Source organism: Canis lupus, chromosome 2 (assembly GCF_048164855.1).
Source record: "Canis lupus baileyi chromosome 2, mCanLup2.hap1, whole genome shotgun sequence".
NCBI classification, from domain to species: Eukaryota; Metazoa; Chordata; class Mammalia; order Carnivora; family Canidae; genus Canis; species Canis lupus.
In genome coordinates, this window is record NC_132839.1 from 72264164 (window position 1) to 72284014 (window position 19851).

The 19851-nt window shown below is 47.8% G+C and overlaps 1 protein-coding gene across 2 annotated transcripts in view; it reads left to right on the top strand.

The window, feature by feature from the left end:
• STK32B (serine/threonine kinase 32B) overlaps positions 1 to 19851 on the top strand; it is a 385348-nt gene that overhangs the window by 340995 nt on the left and 24502 nt on the right. For both annotated transcript variants that reach the window (XM_072806445.1, XM_072806448.1), the window contains exons 7-9: positions 8993 to 9096; positions 16564 to 16680; positions 19229 to 19354. In XM_072806445.1, coding sequence (XP_072662546.1) covers positions 8993 to 9096; positions 16564 to 16680; positions 19229 to 19354 — 347 coding nt within the window. The remainder of the gene's footprint in view (positions 1 to 8992; positions 9097 to 16563; positions 16681 to 19228; positions 19355 to 19851) is intronic.

Consider the following 19851-nt stretch of genomic DNA (forward strand, 5'->3'; position numbering starts at 1 on the left):
CTAACAACAAATTTGCTTTAATTCCTATTTTTGCTCTCCTGTAGGTAATATGCCTTTTTTCTTTAGCTACCATAAAAATTTTTTCTTTATCTTTGGTCTTAGATATGTTAGGTCTGTTGTTTTTTCTTTTTATCTTTCTGTGTTTATCCTGGTTCGTGTTCTCTGAGCTTCTTGGATATGTGTGGTTTTATGAATCATAATTTTTTGTAAAATTCCCAATCATTATCTGAATATATTTCTTCTGGTGCATTTTCTCTCTCTCTCTCTCTTTCTCTCTCTCAATCTCATCTGTTTCTGGGATTTCAATTATATATATGTTAGACCTTTCATATTTCCCCATAGCAATTGGATGCTCTGATATTTTTTTCCACTTTTTTCTCTTAGCATTTCACTTCGAATAATTTTGTTTGACCTATCTTCAAGATCATTTCTTCTTTCCTTGGAAGTTTCAAGTCTTATTGGTGAGGATGTTGGAGGCATGCTTTATCTCTGGTGTTATGTTTGGTTTGTTTTTATTATTATTAGCATTTCCATCCAATTCTTTTATAGATTCCATCTTTTGGTTGAAATCTCCATCTTTTAATGTGTCCTATTTTTTCCACTAGATTCTTTGAAAATTATTTTTATTTTTTTTATTGGAGTTCAATTTGCCAACATATAGCATAACACCCAGTGCTCATCCCACCAAGTGCCCCCCTCATTACCCATCACCCAGTCACCCCAACCCCCCGCCCACTTCTCCTTCCACTACCCTTTGTTCATTTCCCAGAGTTAGGTGTCTCTCATGTTTTGTCACCCTCACTGATATTTTCACTCATTTTCTCTCCTTTCCCTTTATTCCCTTTCACTAATTTTTATATTCCCCAAATGAATGAGACCATATAATGTTTGTCCTTTTCCGATTGACTATTTCACTCAGCATAATGCCCTCCTGGTCCCTCCACGTCGAAGCAAATGGTGGGTATTTGTCATTTCTAATGGCTGAGTAATATTCCATTGTATACATAGACCACATCTTCTTTATCCATTCATCTTTTGATGGACACCGAGGCTCCTTCCACAGTTTGGCTATTGTGGACACTGCTGCTATAAACATTGGGGTGCAGGTGAAATATTTTGAATTCTTTGTTAGTTCTAACATCTGGTTTGTATCTGAATATGCTTCTGTTTGTTGTTGCTGTGTCTCTTCCCATGGGGTTTTTACTTGTCCCCCCCCCCTTTTTGTCATGTGTTTCATAACTTTTGGTTAAAGACAGAACATTTTGTGTGGGATAGTGTTTGTGCCTGGAAGTGGGCATGTCTTTCCCACTACTTTGCCTGTAATGTTGTATGTGTGTGGAAGAACTGAGTCAGTCTAGTCTAATCAGGGGTTAAGCTGAGTCTAGGTTGGTATGATTATGCTTAATGCACCTCCTCTCTACTTAGTTTTCCCTCAATGTTCCTGTTCCACCTCAGCTTTAGGCTTTCCCCATGGGCCTGTGCCTTAAAGAGGGTCTCACTTCTGTTCCTTCTGTTCTCTGGAAGGAGACTTCTTTTTCTTGTTACTTTATACTTGGTCTGATTGGGGTGACAGGAGGAAGGGGAGTATATGTTTTCTGTTGTATTGGCTCACTCAGTCTTAGGTGGGCTCTATGTCATCCACGGTCTTGTCTTAGGGCTGGGTTTTGCTCATTGACCCTGTGTCTCTCCCAGCAATGGGAACCAATGAATTGAGCCCAGGATGATTTTTTTGTCTCTTTCCCAAGGATAGAGATTTTATTTTTCTGTTCCTTGCCCTTCATGCTCAATGAGTATTCACCTGTGCCCCTGTGGTCACAGAATCTTCTGCCCTTCCTCCTTTAGCTCAAGGATTTTGTTCCATAGGGCATAGGGAGTTGGATCCAGGAAGAGCTTTGTGCCCTCTTGAAGCAGTTAGCTGCTCTCTCCCCCAAATCCCACATCAAGGCAAGCTTTCTACCACCTCCTGCCCTCTACTAGTCCTTTTATGAATACACAGTGAGGTCAGCATGGAAGAGCCATGAACAGCGGTGAATATCTCTTGCATCTACACAAACAGTGGTTCTATTCTCTCACATAAACCTGCACACAAACTTCAGCAATTTTGTAAGCATTTTAAAAGAAGTCTCTTACCCTCTTCCGTGGCATCCCTGTGTTCTTCCTATGCTATTCTCAAGGTAAGCCAGTACTCACAGCCCTCTCTCTTCTTGGATCACCCATCTTTCCTTAGACTTCAGACTAGCTGGGTTTGAGAAAAATTATGGTTTTGTAGGTGATCTAGATTTTTCTCATTGTTAGGCTGGGAGTGATACTCTTTCCAACTCCTACATTTTAAACAGAAGCAGAATTGTGTGGGGTCTTTGATATGATGGAAAAGAGAAATGAATTAGATTGGAGGAGTCAAAAGTAATTTTGCTGAGGAAGTAACTTTTTAGATAGGTCCTAAAGGATGAGTAGGTGTTGTTCAGTACAAAGGGATATAAAAGCATTGCAGATAGAATTGCATTTGCCAAGGCCCTGAGGCAAAAAGGAGTTTTGTCACATAGAAAGAACCAAAAGAAAGCTAGTGTGGCCTGAGCAAAGTAGGCTAGGAGAATGTCTGAAGAAGTGTGCAGGCCCAGATCATGCAGTACCGAGTGCCATGTCAAAACTTTTGGTTTCTATATATAGCAAGTTCAGTGGCAAATTTTAAAAAGCATTCATTTTCAGGGTGCCTAGGTGGCTCAGTTGGTTAAGGATCTGACTCTTGGTTTTAACTCAGGTCATGATCTCTGTTGTGAGATCAAGCCCCGCTTCCGGTTCTGCACTCAGCAGGAAGCTTGCTTGTGATTCTCCCTCTCTCTCTCTCTCCCTTAGCCCCTCCCCCCACTTGTGTGCTCACTCTCTCTTGCTCTCTCTCTCTCTGAAATAAATAAATAAACACCATTAATTTTCTTGGATAAACAGAGAATCTGGAATCCTTTCAGAGAGCAGCACTACATAAATGAACTTTTCTTTCAATGTAACATGGTATTAGATCCCCAATTTCACTGTATATAAACCCTGTATATAGACTCTGTATATAAAATACAGAGTCTAAGCCTGTGCTTCCAGTTAGAACTTCATTTTCTAGGAAAGCTTCCAAAGGCATTTTTTTAAAATCTAGTTTAGTCTGACATGTTTAACATGAAGTCATTTTCTGGTACTGGCGCATCATTTATTTCTGCACCTTGTCAGAGCTTCTGTATTTACTTATTAGCCAATTACACTTCTCCTTTTCCTCTTCTCATGTAGACTTGTGAAGTCTAATGGTCAACAGATGCACAGTGTCTCACATACTTTAATGAAACTAGTTTTCTGTTGCTATTAATGCTACTAATAGCATTAATAGAAAAGGAGAAGTTATCAGACTGACACAGCAGCTTTATTTTGTCTCAGTGTAATATGTAAGTGTGTGACACCTGAGTTCATCTGGCAAGCTGCAGAGCCAAAGAAATATAAATTACCCCCAAGGGATCTAGACAGAAAGCCAGGCATGCTGCTTATCTCTGCTTTCCACAGCTTTTTGGTACACTTTAATGCAAAGAATTATGATGGATCTCTTGAATCGTTTGGGGAACATGTACAACATGTACCTCTATGAGCTGGGCTTTCATTAATGTGAGGATTTCATTGCTCATGTAAACAATGAATTGATAAAATGGTAACTAGCTCACATCTTTTGAGAACCTTCTATGTGTCTATCCCTGTACTAAATGTATCATATATGTTATCTCACTCTGGGGTAGGGGCTGTTATTATTCCACAAAATCTGACACTTATACAAAGGTTAAGTGCTTGCCTAATGACAAATAGCCAGCAATGGTAGCCACTGAGATTTGAAGTTAGGTCTCTGTGACCAACTTCTTTGCTGCTATGATGCATTGAGCACCTACTTCTAGGTCAACCTCGTGCTAATCCCTGAGCCTCTGGGGCCCACTTCATCATATCCCTGCCTTCAGAGGGTTCACAGCCCAGTGAGGAAGGTAGAAATGTATGCTATTAATTAAAATATAGCATTATCAGTACTACAAGAGAGGTACAGACCATGGTTTGATGAGAATCCAGAACATAGATTGATATACTTGGCCAGGAGATGGAAAAAGGAGGGAACAGAGGAATAGCATAAGACTCCATTCCACAGGGGGAATAACATTTGGTCTGGGTCTTGAAACATAAGTAGGAGTTCATGAGTATAAAAAATAGGGTAAATATTATCAGACAAGTCTCAGACAATTTAAAGTAAAAGATATTCTATTTTTGCAATTGGTATAATGAGCTATATAATAAAGGCAGTACCCAAAGATGACGTTGGAACCAGTTTTTAGGAATTCTCATATAAAACTTTATCTATAACAAATAGAAAACTTGGAATAATTTTAATTAAGTGCTTTGAACACATGAATAATCATAGTATGACAACAACAAAATTAGATAGTATTTGTTGGCATTCAACCATGGGCTCAAGAAATACATACATAATTTCATTTTCTCTTCACAACAAGATTATATAGCAAATATTGCTATTCCTTTTTGCAGATGAGAAAAGTTTAGGTACAAATATGAGGTAGAATAGCTAGCCCAAAGCCATTGTACCAATAATCATAGGAGCTAAGGTTCAATTGCAGGCATGAAAACTTCCTACATTCACACCTTTAACCATTCAGAAGTAGGTGACTAGAATGCCAGGCTGGAGTAGATGAGAGGCTGTCTGTGGTGTGTCCAGGCAGAAATGAAACCGAGTAGAGAGGAAGTTTCTGGAAGAGAAAAATGGGGCCAAATGATCAAAAGCAGAGACTGAAGAAGGGGTAGAGTCCAAGAGATACCCCGGTTCTGACTCATGCAATCCAGCAGACCATGGGCTGGGACTGAGATCCCAGAAAGAGGGCAGTTGGAGAAGGACCAGTTTGCTTGGGCAGGTTGAGTGTGCAGTGCTCACAGGACCACTAGGTAGAGGCGTCCGGGAGGCAGTTGGCTGCACAGATCTGGGCATCCTGCCAGCCAGGTGCACAAGCTGGAGACAGGGTCTTGCCACAAAGAAAGGACCAGTGGACAGAACACCTGAGTTCTAGTCCCAGCTGGGCTGGAAGCCACTGAGCGCCTCCAATTGGTTTCACCTCCCTCACTAGAGAATGTAGGGAAGGGAGAAATTACCATAAAAGTCCCCTCTAGGCTGAAACGTGGTAATTCTGTGTTCCCCCTAAAGGAAGTAATTACACATAGAAACAGATTCTGGAAAGCCGGTAGGCTTGTAGGCTAGGCTTTGGCTCCCGTGCCATACTCCACTGCAGCAGTCAAAGCCTTCAGCAATATCCACAGAGCTACACCAGCAGGATCATAATTATAAACTGGGAAGTTATTGTATTCTTTTCATATTTTTAGTCTTGTGTGTTTAGCATGGGGTAGCAGATCCCACCACGTGCATATTCACATTTCCGGGGAAGGGAGAGATGTTAGCAGGACGTGAGGTGATCTTCCCAAGCCCAGTGGCTCCGCAGCTCCGGAAAGCAGCCCAGTGTGTTAGCCCCGTGTGCTCACCAGTACTCGTGGGGTGGGCCCCACACACCGGGCTCTGTGAAAGATCTCAGGAAGGGATCTTCCCTGTGTACCAGGGAAGGACACAGGCACTGCCAAAGGAATGTGACTCAAGAGCCAATTTCTATAGGATTTGAAATTATTATTATCACTGTGCAAGTTCACAGTGAACCACGTACTTATTTTTCTTGTGGGTTATATTGAAACCCTAATTTCCTCAAATGTAGAATTCCTGGATCTTCATACATACTTTTGGCTTCAGTTCCAGTTGAATTAGCAGATTTAACACAATGATCTTGTAGAGATTTTGGAATATAAAACATATAAATTATATATTGTGTGTATGAAAATAAAAATAGTTATATATATTTCTATTATATATTTATTTATATAACATTTACTTATATTACATATAATATATGTTTATATATAAAATGAATTATTTTTATTCTCAGTGTATTTCAGCGTAAGCATGGTGTAATTGGTGGAAAATGTCTGAATTTTGAAGAAGACATAGCAGATCATCGTTTTGAATGACCCCCAAGAAAGGGGTGAGGAAGGTTCAGATAAGGCTCTGAGTCTCCCTGTTGCGTCCCCCAGGCATGTTACTTAACTACTCCAAAGCTTCAGCTTCCAAGATTAGAGATGATAATAGCATAGCCTCACAAGGTCCTTCTGAGGATAAAATAAGGTAACGCATGCGGAACTGTAGTGCATGCTCTATAAATATTAGCTTTCCCATGGAGTGAATAATATATGTAAAAAACCTTGAAGAACTTCTGGCACAGGGTGGATGCTTGATAAATGGCCACATGAATATTGCAACTCTTAGTGTTGTCAATAAAATCACGGGTCATGGTAATAAAGGAATAGGTGTATTGGGCACTAGGCTGAAAGTTGTAAGAATGATGGTCCAGTCCAGGCTTTTCCACTCACGGGCTCCATGGCCCTGAAATTACTGCTTTACCTCCTCAGTTTCTCCATCTGTGGGTTGGGTGATTCGGAGCTGGTTAAAGGTAATGCACGAAGGAACCTTGTGCCCTAGACAGCTCTTTAAGATTTTATTTACTTATTCATGAGAGACACAGAGAGGCAGAGACACAGGCAGAGGGAGAAGCAGGCTCCATGCAGGAAGCCTGAAGTGGGACTTGATCCCGGGACTCCAGTATCATGCCCTGGGCCAAAGACAGGTGCTAAACCGCTGAGCCACCCAGGAATCTCCCAGAGAGGTATTTTGAGGAGCAGATTGACACACTGTAAAGAACATTGCAGTGTCCAGGACATAGCAGCTTCCTGGAGGACATAACTCTGGAGCTGAAAGTACCTTTTGTGAGACAGCCCTAGTGAATTAAGGAAGAGAACAAGAGACAGATACGGGCTTCCAAGTCCAGCAGGAAGGACCATGGTTGAAGCTCACCATTTCCAAGACATATTTGACTTCAGAATCCCTCCTTTTCTGAAATATATTCACCTCCCATGGAGCTGGTTGATATTCTCAGGAACACAGACTGTGAAGCAGCCGTGAGGACAGGGAGACCCTTAGGCTGGTACTACCGTGGTCTGTGTCCCGTATCAGAAAGCCAACTCCCCTGTCAGAAGCAGAAGAACAGACAGGTGAAGATGACTCTGGAGGCCTGAGAACTGGTGGGGAGGCCACCACAGGAGACCTGAGCAAGGGCCAATCATCAGCAGAGAGGAGGAAGGGTGCAAGAGCTGTGAGGGTTGGAGTCATCGGGCAACTATTACAACTATGGGGCTCCTGAACCTGGGAGTCAGGATCAGGGGCTGTAGACTTGATGGCAATGCTGGCAAGCAGGTGGCCGAGGCAAGCCACCCTTCCCCTTCAAGCCAAGTGGCCAGTTCTCAAACAGGGGGCATGATGACAGGATGGTTTCCACTTCACTTGTGCCATGTTGACACTCTGAGGCTGTGAGTTCTCTCTACTTCTGAGGCACAAAAGCAGTAAGCCGGACCAGATCCAGGGCATCGGGTGACAAGTAGCCAACTGATGTGCATTTATTAAATGCCTTGTGTCCTTGGCTGAGCACCAGGTCCTGGGAGGGAAGGAAGGTATAAGGGTGCACCAGGACCTGTCCTGGCAGTCATTTCAGTACAGGAGGAAGGACTTTGGAGTCAGAAAACCGAGAGGCGAACCCCAGCCCTGCCACACCAGCTGCATGGCCTGGACCATGTCCAAAGAGTGAACATGCGCTGTACAGTACAAAACAAATGGGGAGCATCGCTGGTTGGAAGCGAGTGTCCAGCTGCCAACCCAAGAGCCCAGATTAGAGCGTGCGTGTCCTGCCTGCCTCGCCTGCCTCATCCAGCCCTTCCCATTCCCATGCCCGCTGAATGCCAGTCTGAAAACTGAGTTGAGACGTCTTTAATCACAACATGTTGTGGTTCCTAGGGACAGATTTTGGCTGCTCTGACAACTGTAAAATGGAATTATGTCTGCAAGTTAATTTGCTGGAAAGGAGTCACATTTCACAAAATTTTCCTGGAAGCCAAGACGAGCAATTAGAGCGTAGATGCACTCCTGGCCTAGTGATTTGGGGGTGAAGCCATGAGATTAACACACCACTCAGCACATTAGAGCACGTGAGGGCCAAGAAACCCCCCCATCCCCCCAGGACAACTACAGGGCTCTAAAGAATCAGCATCCACCACGCTGGGGCCTCCAGCCCTCACTGTGTGTTCAACTGGGGTGACATTCACAGAACAAAATTAGCCATTTTAAAGGAACAATTCTGTGGCATTTAGTACATTCTCAGTGTTGTGTAGCCACCACCTCTCCCTAGCTCCAGAACATTTTCATCTCCCCCAAGGGGCTTCACTAAGTGATTACTCCCCATCTTCCCCCTACCACTGCCCCCACCCCAGCCGGGCAGCCCCCAAATCTGCCTTCGGTCTCAAGGATTTACCTACCCTGGGAGTTTTCTATTAGATCCCACCTGTGCCAAACTAAAACTGCTTCCCAAGGGAGGCAACAGGCTCTGCAGGTTCTAAGTGTCCAGGTTGTTGGGACGCCGAATACGGTGTTGGTGCCAAAAGCAGAGTGACATTTACAGGGTGTGGTTTCTTCATTTTAATTCACATCTCACCCCATCTGCATTCATGCTGCCCATGATTCGTGTTCCACCCACACACCTCCTCCGGGGGACTCTCCCTGCCTGCACCCAGCAGACCCCCTCCACTGCACACTTGGAGCACCCCATTTGTGTACTCCCTGGGGGCCACACTTGTGTTTCCTGTGATGTCCAGTGCCCGCTTGTGGCTTCCGGAGGGCAGGAACCATATGGCACTGTGGACGGAGTACTGGCTTCGCCCTCCAAGAGGCTGGGTTCCTGTCCCCCACCCCTGACCCCGTGTCCCCTCCCTGAGGGATGGTGAGTGTAAACTGTGACCTGCGGTGACATTCTCTTTGTCCTGTCTTCGGCAGCCCCAGAAGTGTTCCAGGTATATGTGGACGGAGGCCCCGGGTACTCGTACCCCGTCGACTGGTGGTCCCTGGGTGTCACGGCCTACGAACTGCTGCGGGGCTGGGTAAGATGGGCACCTGCACGGTGAACGCGGGCAGCCCTGGAACGTGGGGCCCTGGTCAAGCCGGGCTGGGGTGCTGATGGCTGGCCGCACGGCGGGGCGGGAGCGTGTGTGAGGAGTCAGGCCCCAGGTTCCAGCTCTGATGGATCCTGAGCATGAGAGGGGCCTCGAGCGAACATCTGGTCCCACCGCCTCGTTCACTCATGGGGAATGGATGCTCACAGGGGAAGGTCTTACATAAAGGTCAGCATCTAATCAGTGGCAGCTTAAACCCCCCAAAGCTCCTCGGCACTGTGATTTTGAATACTATCTTCTTTCACCCCACAACTCTATGCGTCGGTGTCTGGTTTTCCAGCTTGATTTGAAGCTCTTGAAATACAAGAACCGTGTTGCTTTTCCCTTATTTGTTTGTTCGGTACCTTCCCCCAATACATAGCTAAATGCCCCCATAAAAAGGAGGCATTTGGTGCATATTTTTGTTTTTATTTCATTTAATTTAATAGCTCAAGATAACTACTGGCAATGAAGAACTCATTTTTACTTTCGTAGAAAGAATTGTGACAAACTAATTTTGAGGCATTTTTCTTTTCTTTTTTTTTTCTAAAGATGTTTTTTTAATTTATTTATTCAGAGAGAGAGAGAGAGGCAGAGACACAGGCAGAGGGAGAAGCAGGCTCCATGCAGGAAGCTCAACGCGGGACTCGATCCTGGGTCCCCAGGATCACACCCCGGGCTGCAGGCGGCGCTAAACCACTGGGCCACTGGAGCTGCCCCTTGAGGCATTTTTCTTTGCACAAGTATCGTTCGAAAATTATGTCACTGAGCCTTGATTTCTTTCTTGGTACGATGAGGATAAAAGCCTTCAGTCTGTTTCATGGAGCTGAAGTTAGTTACCACGGGTCGTTCTGCCCCCGATGGGGACACAGGGTTGGCATGTCACCCGCCTTTGCTGCTCCAGGCCTCGGTGCAGAGCCACTTGCACTGAACTGCAAAGTTCAGTGTTCCACAGTGATTTGTATCCTTGCATATTCAGGCCAATGGAGGTGCACTCCTGGAAGGTGGGGATCGCCAATGAGGAGTAAATGAATGAATCAGTCAATGAATCCATGATAATGGGACCAGTTTGCAAACCATCAAACCCATATGAGTGAAAATATTATTTTTCACCCTGTAGTTTAAACAACTATTGACTTTCTTTGATCTCAATTATTTCCTCTGAATTCCTCAAAAACATAATTGCTATACACAATGTTTTTATAATTAAGTATATATATACTAAATTATATATACATATGTATACATATATATTTGTTATATATATTTGTTACTTTTCTATTTGTTATATATATATATATTTGTTAGTTTTCTCAGGCACTGAATGAAAAAATATCATCTTCTTGGCTGGTTCCTTTGTCATCTGCTGGTTTCGTTCATTGGTAGGCACAGCCAGGAGGGACCATGAGCATCCATAACACTATATGAACCAGAGGACACAGGCATCCGCCAGATGCTGTTTATCTGATGTCCTCAGCTACACAAATGCCCTCGGCAAGCAGTTGCCCCAAGCACGATTGGATGTTCAGCAGCAGAAAGTACATTCTCTGTGTTAAATAAAAATCAATCGAGCAAATTTGAAGATCTAATTGGCTTTACTAAGTGATCCATGAGTCTAGCAGCACCCCACCTAGCACGTTGAGAGGTGCTCCAAGGAGCTGTAGGAAGTGGAAATAGAAGGGTTGTATAAGAGGGTGGGGCAAGATGCTCTCAGAAAAAAGAAAAAGATTGTTTCAGGCAAGAGCTTTCTAGGGTGAAAAGCCAGATGTCTTATCATGCAGATTGTCCATCTTTCTTCCAGGGGTGGAGAGGACCCAGGTGGCAGGCTCAGTGGTCAGGATTGGAATATTCCTGACCCAGCAGTTAAGACTTAAGACAACACTTCTGGGGAAGGTTGGAATTGCAATTAGATTATGTATTAAGCCCTGTTTTGGGAACTTGTCCTAAGTGATAGCATTTGGGGCCTGTGAATTTTGTGTTGGGCTTTTAAAACATTTGTCATTCCTCACAGGTCAGAAAGTCAAAGATGATGACTTGGCAAAATGCCCCAAGGATCCGTGGTTCTTGCTGCTTCCAAACTAAATCGTTTCATTTTTAATGCAACAGTTTTCTATGCAGAGATCCAAATGCCACATTCAAGGGAAGGAGGAGAAGCACACAGTGGGATGGGGGGCCTTTGACATAGTGACAGAGTGAATGAATGAAAGGACACCTGTTATGTGCTCTTGTAAACCTTCCTCACAGATGTCTGGGTCTGGCTGAACCTTTGACAGGCTTATGCAAACAGTTAATTCTCTGTTTTTCATTCAGGAAACAATCACATTCAGTAAAAAATCTATACTGAGATGCATTCTTGCTTATCTCTGGGGTGTGTGAAGGTAGAGGCTGGCCTTCTTCCCCAGAATCACTCCATCATGTCAGCGACAGCATCCCTAACAAGTAGCCATCCACCTGTTTGTTCCTTGATTCCCTTACCTCCCAAAGATGAATGCCGCAACGGGGATTTTCCAGTGTGCGTTCTAGGATCTTAGAGTTGGAAAGAGTTAGAATACATAAGATCAGTATAGTCTGCTGGCAAGGGACCCAGAAATACTCTACCCCTAGCCTGGAAAACAGCCATCTCTTCCCAAATGCTCCATTGGGAGAGCAGAGGAATCAAGTGTCATTAATGGGCTTAAAATCTCAACACAGAGAATCCCATGAGCCTGATTGGATCCTGTGGCCTGGACCAGAAACAGACGTGGGATCTCTGAGCCCAGAGTAGAATCTTAGTCGTCACCCCACATGTCTGCTGAGTGAAAGAGTACTGTGTTAGAGCACAGGTACCTTGGTCTCCCCGGACTGCAACCACAACCTCTGATTAGAGAGAAAAGGTGTAAGAAGGATGTTTCCCACCCACAAGCCCAGAGAAGGGACTTGGGGACCTCAGCACAGCCTCTGTCCTCTTTCCTGCCTGCCGGACTCCAGATGGCATCCCCGACAGGTGATTACCCACCTGTTCACTGTTTCCCCTCAGCATCCAAGGAGCTCCTTGCCTCCAGAAAGAACCTGTTTCATTGTTTGACAGCTTTAATAGCTAGAAAGTGTTTCACTCAACTGGAAGCTGCCTTCTCATAATAAAGAGTATCTTAGAGGAATTCACAGGGTCAAACTTTGGCTCTACCAGCTGCCTCGTCTGTGATCTTAACCAAAGCCAATAAACAGATCGAGTGCTCAGAATCCTCATCTGTTAACTGGGGTGGGGGGGAGATTAATAATATCTACCCAACAGGGTTGCTTTGGGAATTAAGTCATTGCAATGGTCCTCACTCAGTACGTGCCTGATGAATGTCAGCAAGCTTCCACTCCTTGCTGTGATTCCTGCCCTGGGGGCCTGCCAGCAGGCCTGCATCCTCTCTGACTTAGCACCTTTCCACGCTGGAGCCAGGCACCTGGAGTGGAGGCTGGATCACGCCTGGGGAGTGAGTGCTGGTGGGAAGGCCTAGGGGCTAGCTGAGCAGAGGTCTGTGTTCCCTCCCACACTCTGGGTGCCTTGGTGCTCCGATTCGCATCAGTCACGTTATCTCATCTGAGCCATGGCTTCCTCCTTTGTGAAATAGAGACTATGAGGCCACCGCAGGGATGGCGTGAGAAAATGTGGCAGGGCACACGCAGTGTCCGGCATACAGGAGACATGATCGTCAAATAACTACGCTCCTGGCAATGACTCTGAGACAGGTTGATGGAGATAAAGTGCTGATGACTTCCTCAGAGGGAACAGACATTTAAGCTGGGTCACAGAGATGCTGCTGGAGGGAACAGTGTGAGTACAGATGAAGAAAAGCCACTGAGGAGGACACAGCAAACATTTCTGACTGAGCAGCAGTACAGGACAGTGAGGGGACAGTCCTTAAAAGCCTCTGAGATCAGCTGGAGACACTCAGGTTTACCAGGTAGGCAGCGCAGTGCTGCCCATGGACGTGACAACACGGTGGTCCAGGGAGAGTGTCCTTTGCAATCATGCATTTCCGGGCTCATGTCCTGGCTTTGCTGCACATTCTCTGAATGATCTGGGGTGAGCCTATTTCCTATCTACCAACTGGGAGGACAGTAGTTGAAGCCCAAAGCGCAGGGTTCCTTGACTTCGGCACTGCAGACACTCGAGGCTGGGGAACTCTTTGTGGTGGGGACTGCCCTGCACAGGGCAGGATGTTCAGCAGCACCCTTGGCCTCTCCCTAACCAGATGCCAGCAGAAATCTCCCCTGCTGATTTATGGCAGCCAAAAATGTCACCCAGCATCATCCAGTATGCCCTGGTGGATAAATTGTCCCCGCTTGGGCACCACTGCCATAGAGTAACCAAGAGGACTAAATGAGATCCTGAATGCCAGGCTCATGGCACACTGCATTGCACAGAGTGGGTTCTGAGTGTAGACAAAGGGTGGAGCTCAAAACCCCACCTGTGGTGCCCTAAGACCTTCTACCCTCCAGGCTTCTTTCCAACCACCTCCCTGAACTTGTCTTTGACCCCATTCAGCACATTTCCTTGAGGTCGGGTAGACAGAGAAGGCTGGGGGTGCAGAGAGGGGACGAATAAAGAGGAAGGGTTGCCTGGAGCACCCCTAAAGTCTGCAGTGTGGAAGGAAGAAGTGGGTGTGCACCCGCTGGATGGGCTCAACCACAGAACGGGGAGTGTGTTGGCGTGCAAACTCTACAGAAGGAGAGAACACTGACTTCTTGTCCCTTGGTAAAGCAGACAGAGAGGGCACTGTGCCAGGAGTCAGGACCTGGGAGGAAACGGACCCTGGGATCTCACTCTCTAGGTTTTATGTCTCCATTAAAGAAGGGGAAGGAGTGTGGGTTGTTCTACGGACCTCTAGGACCCAGCAGAGGTGGTTCGACAGTTCTAAGGGGTGGGGAAATGCTTCTTCTGGTTCTGGAGATTTCATAGCCTGAGGAACTGTTCTTCGCTTTCATCTGTTCTGTGTTTGGGATTTGGAGTAAAAAGGTTTGGAGGAGAAAAAAAACATTGGATTAGATGGTCCCCAAAGCCCAGCTCAGCTCTAGCAGTTCAAATAACAAGTCTGTGGCACTTCTTGTCTCCTGTCTTCCATTTCTTGGAAAATTGGCATTTTTTTGTAAACCGAGTGTCCTGGAATAGAGACACACCTGCACTCCATAATGTGTGTATCCAGTGCCCTGCTGCTAAATCACTTTCACCAGCAGTCCATGTAATTACTTTACCTTAGAAATGCCACTTGGTTTTCTGAGTCAACACGTCCTAAGGGCAGTGAGTGAGAACCAAACTTCAATAGAATTCTTTACCCAAGCAGGTGAAATATTGATCTCAGTATTTGCCAATATTCTTGTAGAAGGAGCTGGGCTTCTCTGCAGCTACCCAAACGGATGACAGCTGCACCCAGAGCCACAAGCTGCAGAGCATGGTGTTGCAAGCTGATCTGTGAATGTATTTAACTGTTGGCTTTATCAGAGTTACCATAATTATCATCATTGCTATTCTTATTGGCCTGATTCCCCCCTAGAAGTGGAGAGGACAGAGCTAGAGACTGGCGGGTTTGGGGGGCGGATGGAAAAGCAGATTGATGAATGCCTTGAGGCAACCAAAAAGAAACTACAGAATGCAATGTGAGTGATATGAAAAGCCTTCCCATTTGTCACTGGCTGTTCTCTCGAGCTGGGCGCTCTGCATGGTGGGTGTGCTCTGGTGGCATCGGAGAAAGAGCAGTGAAGGAGAACCTGCGTCTCTGTGGGACGAGGCAAGGGCACTGTTTGTCTTCCAGCCTCACTGTCCCGACTTGTGAAATGAGAAGGTGAGAGTGCTCCATCTCCCAGGGTCCTCCCACCTGCTGCAGCTGGGTGTCCCCATACAGCTGGGACAGCATGGGAGGAATGGTTTCTCCAGAGGCAAAAAGATGGAAAGAAGCAATCCAGAACAGTCCAGAAACTGATGTTTCACTCCTGTTATTTCTAATCATGGTAGCTGTTACTGGTGAAGTTGGGGTGAGGAGTGGGGGGTGTCCTGCAAAGGCCGAGGCAGGCGGCAGCCTCAGGAGGAAATTCTAAAATGTTCATTACTAGAGCCATACTCCACCTCTTATGACAGTAAAAGAAAATGTTTGAAGACATATGTAAAGAATGTTAGCATACCTACTTAGCTGGCCTTTCTAGGGAGTCCACACGTTTTGGCTTTGCTCTGCATATTGTAGGGCAAAAGGGTGGGGAGGTTCCCAATTCGATTGACAGATGAAGGAGGAGACAGCCAGTCTTGAGCAGGTGCCCTTCCTCTGGGTAGGCACGTTGGAAGGCACAGGCAGTCCTGAAGGTGGACATCTTCCCCAGGGGAGCCCCATTTGGTGAAGATAAAGATGCTCCTCTGTTCCAGGGAACTGTCACCCATCCTGAGCCTGGGGTTCTCTGCTGGATAGCTGAGGTTGCTCGAGAGCTAAGAACACAGAAATGAGTACAGAATAAGCCCACCTTTGAGGACACCCCAGCAGGAATTCCACAGCAGACAATCAGGTTCATGTGGACAACTCTCAGTTGCTCTAGCTATTGTACCACACATGCTCCAGAGATGACTGCCTGCTCCAGCCCGGAGCCGTTTGATCGTGATGCAAACCTCAAAGCATCTCAGCCCACAAAGCTGGGTGGAGAGTGAAGAAGGGGAGAGAATTTTGGTGAGGAGGGGGGCAGGGGCAGAGCTCAGACATGGTCCAAGCTGTGTACTCAGGGTCCCAGTCAAGAAAGCCTTCCCAAGCTTTGAGAGGTTTTTAGAAGCAAGAAACTGTCAGGCAACGTTGGAAAAATTCATCAGGGGGTTTAATGTTCTGCAGAGCGGGCCAATTGGAGAACAGAGCTATGCATCCTCACTGCAGGGGAGAGGGTGGCAGGTGGAAGCCCAGCCTCCCCCACCCACCCATCCACCCCACCGGACCTGGACCTTGGTGATTCTTTCGTGATTCCAGCCCTGCCCCACTCCCAGCCCCAGGCAGTTCAGCCAGTGCAGGGAAATGTGGCATGAGGCCCATCAGCAGGTAGGGGCTTTGACTGGAGGTGATGCTGGGTGTCCGATGGATGGTGAGAGCCATCCCCAAGCCCGGAGCAGGGACTCAGGAGTTAGGCTGTTGGATGTGGATCCTGCCTCCGCCAACTTACCAGCTCTGTGAACTTGCCAAGTCATTTAACCTCCTGTGGCCATAACAGAGCATCTACCTGCTGGGATCCAGCACTACCCCCAGGCCTGGTCACTGTTGGCACATGGGTGGGGGCCACATGCTCTGCTGTGAAAGAGGACCTCCCACTGCTACATGAAGGGAAGGAATAAACCACTTTCTCACAAATAACACTGTTTTAACCACACGGGCCACTGTCTTCCGGTTGGCCTCTCTGATTCCCTGTCTGATCCTTTGGTTGCAGAGACCGTATGAAATCCACTCGGCCACACCCATTGATGAGATCCTCAACATGTTCAAGGTAGAGCGCGTCCACTACTCCTCCACGTGGTGCAAAGGCATGGTTGCCCTGCTTAAGAAGGTAAGGGGGCAGCCGGGCCTGGGGGCTGAGCAGGCCTGCCAGCACTTTCAGGAATGAGAGAGAACAGAACGCGGGTGGGTGGCGGGACTGATAAAGTAAGCAGGGGGCCAACACATCGTCAGGGCGCTCACGGTCTCGCGTCCAGGATCACAGAGCCACTGGCTGCTAGAGTCCGCCTGGAGGCACGTCTGTGACAGCACAGCCCCAGGCTTGTTTCCCTCTGCTACAAGCTCCTAATAAATAGAAATACTTAAATGCATTTGGCTCTTTAAAATTTCTTTATAAATATATAAATTTATTTTTTATTGGAGTTCAATTTGCAACATATAGAATAACACCCAGTGCTCACCCCATCAAGTGCCCACCTCAGTGCCCGTCACCCAGTCACCCCCACCCCCCACCCACCTCCCCTTCCACCACCCCTAGTTTGTTTCCCAGAGTTAGGAGTCTTCATGTTCTGTCTCCCTTTCTGATATTCTGCCACAATTGGTCTTTTGAGTCGCTGAGCTTTAAGAAATGGGGATCTCCTGACTTTCTCCAGGAACTAGAATTTACTAGAAGAAAGCAGCATGGTTCTCAGAGTGTGTCCCCTGGGCCAGCAGCGGCAGCAGCCAGAGCGGGGAGCTGGTGGGAATGCAGATTCCCAGGCTCCACTCTGAAACTCTGGGAGTGGGGCCCCGTAGTTTGTATTTTGGTCCGCTCCCCCGGTGGCTCCGAAGCAGCACAAGCAGGACGGCTGCGGTGCCCTCCTTCTGAGGCTGCAGGTAGCTTTCCTGACTCCGAATCCTCGGAGATGCTCAGGGTGGATGGAGTCCCGTGTGTGGTTAGTACCCAGTCATGTGTGATAGAAGAATGGGGGTAACAGCGGCCAGCAGTGCTGGGGGCACTGTCGACTCTGGACCACGCGCTGGCTCTTCTCATGCCTCACAGCCCCGGGAGCCCCTATTACAGGTGAGAACACGGCAAGTCCTTCCGTTGGTGCCCTGGGGCAGTCAGAGGGCAGAGGCAAGGTTTGAATCCGGGCTCTCCTGGCTCCATGGCAGCTGTTACCCCCACTCCAGCTCTCCCAGCTCCAGATGCCAGCTGTTAGTCTCTACACTGCCTTAAATGACGTGTTGAAGTATGGATTCACTAAATTTCTTTAGAGGAGATTCAGTACTTGGTTCTTCGAAGAACCAACTGCTGACTCAAACCACCTGGATGCCCTAGGCAGGTGCCACTGCCTGCACCCCCCCTTCAGGCCCCCTGTACCCTCCTGCAGCCTCCTGCACCCCCTGCAGCCCCCTGCACCCTCCTGTAGGCTCCCTGCACCCCCTGCACCCCTGCAGCCCCCTGAACCCTCCTGCAGGCCCCCTGCACCCTACTGCAGGCTCCCTGCACCCCTCCTGCAGGCTTCCTGCACCGCCCCTGCAGACGCCCTGCAGACCCCTGCACTCTCCTGCAGGCTCCCTGCACCCCCCTGCAACCAGTGAGTCAGAGAACTGCTGCTTCTGAATGGGGAACTCCCATGTGGCATCAGAGTGAAGTCTCTGTTTAAATCTGCACAGGTTGTTTGGGGGCAGCCCTAAGAGGACACTGCCGTGACCAGCAGCTAGGACCCTGCTAGGTGTCCTCACCTGGTGTGACCACAGTTCACACGCTGGAAACAGCTGGGAGATTTCTGCAGTATTGCGGGCTGGGGGCAGGGGGCAGCAGGCAGGGAGCAAATGGCACCTGTTGGCAGCTGGGTGCCACACACCCCCTTAGCAGTGGCCAGGTCCTTACCAATCCCCTTGGGTCCCATCGTAATCAAGAGCTCGAAGTGGAAGAGTTGCCTTTGCTCTTCCTGCTCTGGAAACAGGAGCAGAGCATTCAGTGTCCTGCCTGAGGACTCGCGGCTGGGGAGAGGGCAGGGGTGGCAGGCCCAGGGCAGGTCCCCTGACCGTCACTGTTAGCCCAAGTCGTCTTTGTGTTAGACAAGCCAGTGTGTTTCTGAAAAGCTGAAAGCCCCGTTTGGGTGCAACGTAATACTCTGTGGCTGGTTTTTAATACTGCATCACCCCGTAGTAGCAGAAATTCTATTTGAGGAGAAGCTAAAAATTATACCGTTGGCTGCAAATGAGGCCACTCCATCAGGTCACAGAGGTCACCACAGAGCTGTCCAGGGATAAATTGTATTACACTTTCGAACATCGGTTACCAAGCTGACAGTCTCAAGATGAGGAGGCTAATTCTTTTTATATTTAATTGGAAGCCTCTGGAGACATCAGCGAGAGTGGGATGTCATGGGCGCTAGTCCCCAAGGGCAGCGTGGTGGCTGAAAACCCAGGTCCTGCCAAAGAGCCCCTTTCTGGGTGACTGTTTGGAAGCAGCCTGCCCTCTCGGTTCCTCCCTCGCTACAAAGAGAAGAGTGTAGGTGACACTTCTGACAATGGCAACCCAGACACAGCATTAATGGAGCATAAGAGGCAGAGGCCCCTTCATTCTCCCTAGATTCCTACCTTTAGTGTCTCCGCTAACCTCGGTGGGGCGCACAGCTCAAGCAAGCATGTTTGCCCTCCGCCCACAGCTCCTGACCAAGGACCCCGAGAGCCGCCTGTCCAGCCTCGGTGACGTTCAGAGCGCCCCCTACTTGGCCGACATGAACTGGGATGCAGTGTTCGAGAAGGCGCTGACGCCAGGCTTTGTGCCCAATGTGAGTGGGGGTCTCGTCCAGTGGCATGCCATCCCCCTCTGCGGGGTCCCCTGCCCTGCTCTACAGGAAGACTCAGAAGCTGGCCAGAGAGGTCTCTGCTGGCCATGGCCACATGAGCTCCAAAGGGTTCACATTTCACAGAGGTTTGATGTGGATTTGGACCTCATTTCCAAGATCCCACCTGGGAAGCTTCTCTCCTTATAGAAGCTCTTTGTGGACACAGAGCCTCCTCTCTTTTATTGAATCACACCCACTGTGTGCACAGGTCCAGGCACTGGGGGGAGAATTCACACCGGCTGTGTGCATCCACCCAGCTGTCGGTCCACCTATCCATCCATCCCCCCACTGATCCTGCCAGCCTGTATTCTGAGTGCCTACTTATGCAGGCTCTCTGTATGACTCGAGGTAAACCCTTGTAAAGAACAATGTTGATGCCCCTTGTCAGGGAGCTTGCAGATGAGAGCAGGCCTCCTCAACTATGCTACAGTTGACTTTAG